The 2,207-nt window shown below is 37.7% G+C and overlaps 1 protein-coding gene across 1 annotated transcript; it reads left to right on the forward strand.

Annotated features, from left to right (window-relative positions):
* Window positions 1-1,509: 1,509 nt before the first annotated feature.
* Window positions 1,510-2,203, forward strand: LOC108285716 (60S ribosomal protein L7-like; the record flags this gene model as incomplete). Its single annotated transcript, XM_037729403.1, is given in 1 exon segment — window positions 1,510-2,203. A coding segment is annotated over 1 exon segment (678 nt), but the record flags the coding sequence as incomplete, so codon positions are not given.
* Between the last annotated feature and the right edge of the window lie 4 nt (window positions 2,204-2,207).

Consider the following 2,207-nt stretch of genomic DNA (forward strand, 5'->3'; position numbering starts at 1 on the left):
AAAAAAAAAAAAAAAAAAAAAACAGAAAAAAATCAATGAAACCAAAAATTACCTTTATGAAGGGTCAACACAACTGATACGCCTCTAACCAGACTAACCAAGAAAAAAGGAGAAAAGACAAAAATTACCTATATTAGGAATGATAGAAGAGCTATCACTACAGAATCTATATAAATTTTACAACTTATATGTAATGGACCAGTTCCTTGAAAGATACAAACTACCACAACTCTCCAAAGATGAACAAGATAAAGAGGTCTTACAACTATTAAAGAAATTAAATTTATAATTACATATCTTCCCCCAAAAGTCTCCAGGCCCAGATGGTTTTATTGGAGAACGTTATCAAATATTTTTGAAAGAAATAACATGAATTCCAAATAATTCTGTTTCAGAAATCATAAGAGGAGAAATATTTTTCAATTTGTTTTATGATGCCAGCATCACCTTGATACCAGAAGCCAAAGACATTACTGGAAAAGAACACTATAAATCAGTATCCCTCATATTAGAAAATGGATTCTAGCAATATAAAAAGGACAATTCATCATGGCTAAGTAGGGCTTATCCTGAGAATACAAAGTCTGTTCAAAATTTTCTTGACAAAAGTAGACATCTGGCCATGCGCTGTGGCTCACACCTGTAATCCCAGCACTTTGGGAGCCTGAGGCAGGCAGATCACCTGAGGTCAGGAGTTCGAGACCAGCCTGACTAACATGGTGAAACCCTGTCTCTACTAAAAACACAAAATTAGCTGGGCGTGGTGGCGGGCGCCTGTAATCCCAGCTATTCAGGAGGCTGAGGCAGGAGAATAGCTTGAACCTGGGAGGTGGAGTTTGCAGTGAGCTGAGATTGCACCACTGCACTCCATCCTAGGCCTCAGAGAAAGACCACATTTCAAAAAAATAAATAAATAAACATCCATTCAGGGGGGAAAAAAAAAACAAAAACCCAGCTCAGCAAACTGGGAATAGAAGGAAACTTCCTTAACCTGCTAAAAGGCATTTTAAAAGATATTTAATGTTAGAAGTCTAAATGCTTTCCACCAAAGATTGAGAACAAAAAAAGAATGTTTGCATTCACCACTCCTAGTCAATATTGTTCTGAAAGTTCCGGCCAATCTAACAGGTAGGCAAAGAAAACAAAAGTCATGTTGACTGAAAAGGAAGAAAAAGAAAACTGTCTTTATTCACTAATGACATGATCGTCAAAAAGAAAAGCCCAAGAAATCTACAAAAACTCCTAAAACTAATAAATGATTTTTATGAGATCACAGAATAATGTGCAAAAGTCAATCATATTTGTAAATATAAGAAACCAAAAATTAGAAATGTAAAAATTTAATAACATTTATATCATAAAATATGAAATGCATAGGGATAATCTGACAAAAGATGTACACGACCTATACACTGAAAACTAAACAACATTGCTGGTAGAAGTTAAGGAATGACTAAGTAAATTGAGAGATATTTCAGGTTCATGGATTAGAATATGTAATGCTGCTCTTTTTCCGGCTGGAACCATGGAGGGTGTAGAAGAGAAGAAGAAGAAGGTCCCTGCTGTGCCGGAAACCCTTAAGAAAAAGCGAAGGAATTTCGCAGAGCTGAAGATTAAGCGCCTGAGAAAGACGTTTGCCCAAAAGATGCTTCGAAAGGCAAGGAGGAAGCTTATCTATGAAAAAGCGAAGCATTATCACAAGGAATATAGGCAGATGTACAGAACTGAAATTTGAATGGCGAGGATGGCAAGGAAAGCTGGCAACGTCTATGTACCTGCAGAACCCAAACTGGCGTTTGTCATCAGGATCAGAGGTATCAACGGTGTGAGCCCAAAGGTCCGAAAGGTGTTGCAGCTTCTTCGCCTTCACCAAATCTTCAATGGAACCTTTGTGAAGCTCAACAAGGCTTCAATTAACATGCTGCGGATTGTACAGCCATATATTGCATGGGGGTACCCAAATCTGAAGTCAGTAAATGAACTAATCTACAAACGTGGTTACGGCAAAATCAAAAAGAAGCGAATTGCTTTGACAGATAACGCTCTGATTGCTCGATCTCTTGGAAAATACGGCATCATCTGCATGGAGGATCTGATTCATGAGATCTATACTGTTGGAAAACGCTTCAAAGAAGCAAATAACTTCCTGTGGCCCTTTAAATTATCTTCTCCACGGGGCGGAATGAAGAAAAAGACCACCCATTTTG

This window comes from Cebus imitator, unplaced genomic scaffold, assembly GCF_001604975.1.
Source record: "Cebus imitator isolate Cc_AM_T3 unplaced genomic scaffold, Cebus_imitator-1.0 Scaffold306, whole genome shotgun sequence".
Lineage (NCBI taxonomy): Eukaryota > Metazoa > Chordata > Mammalia > Primates > Cebidae > Cebus > Cebus imitator.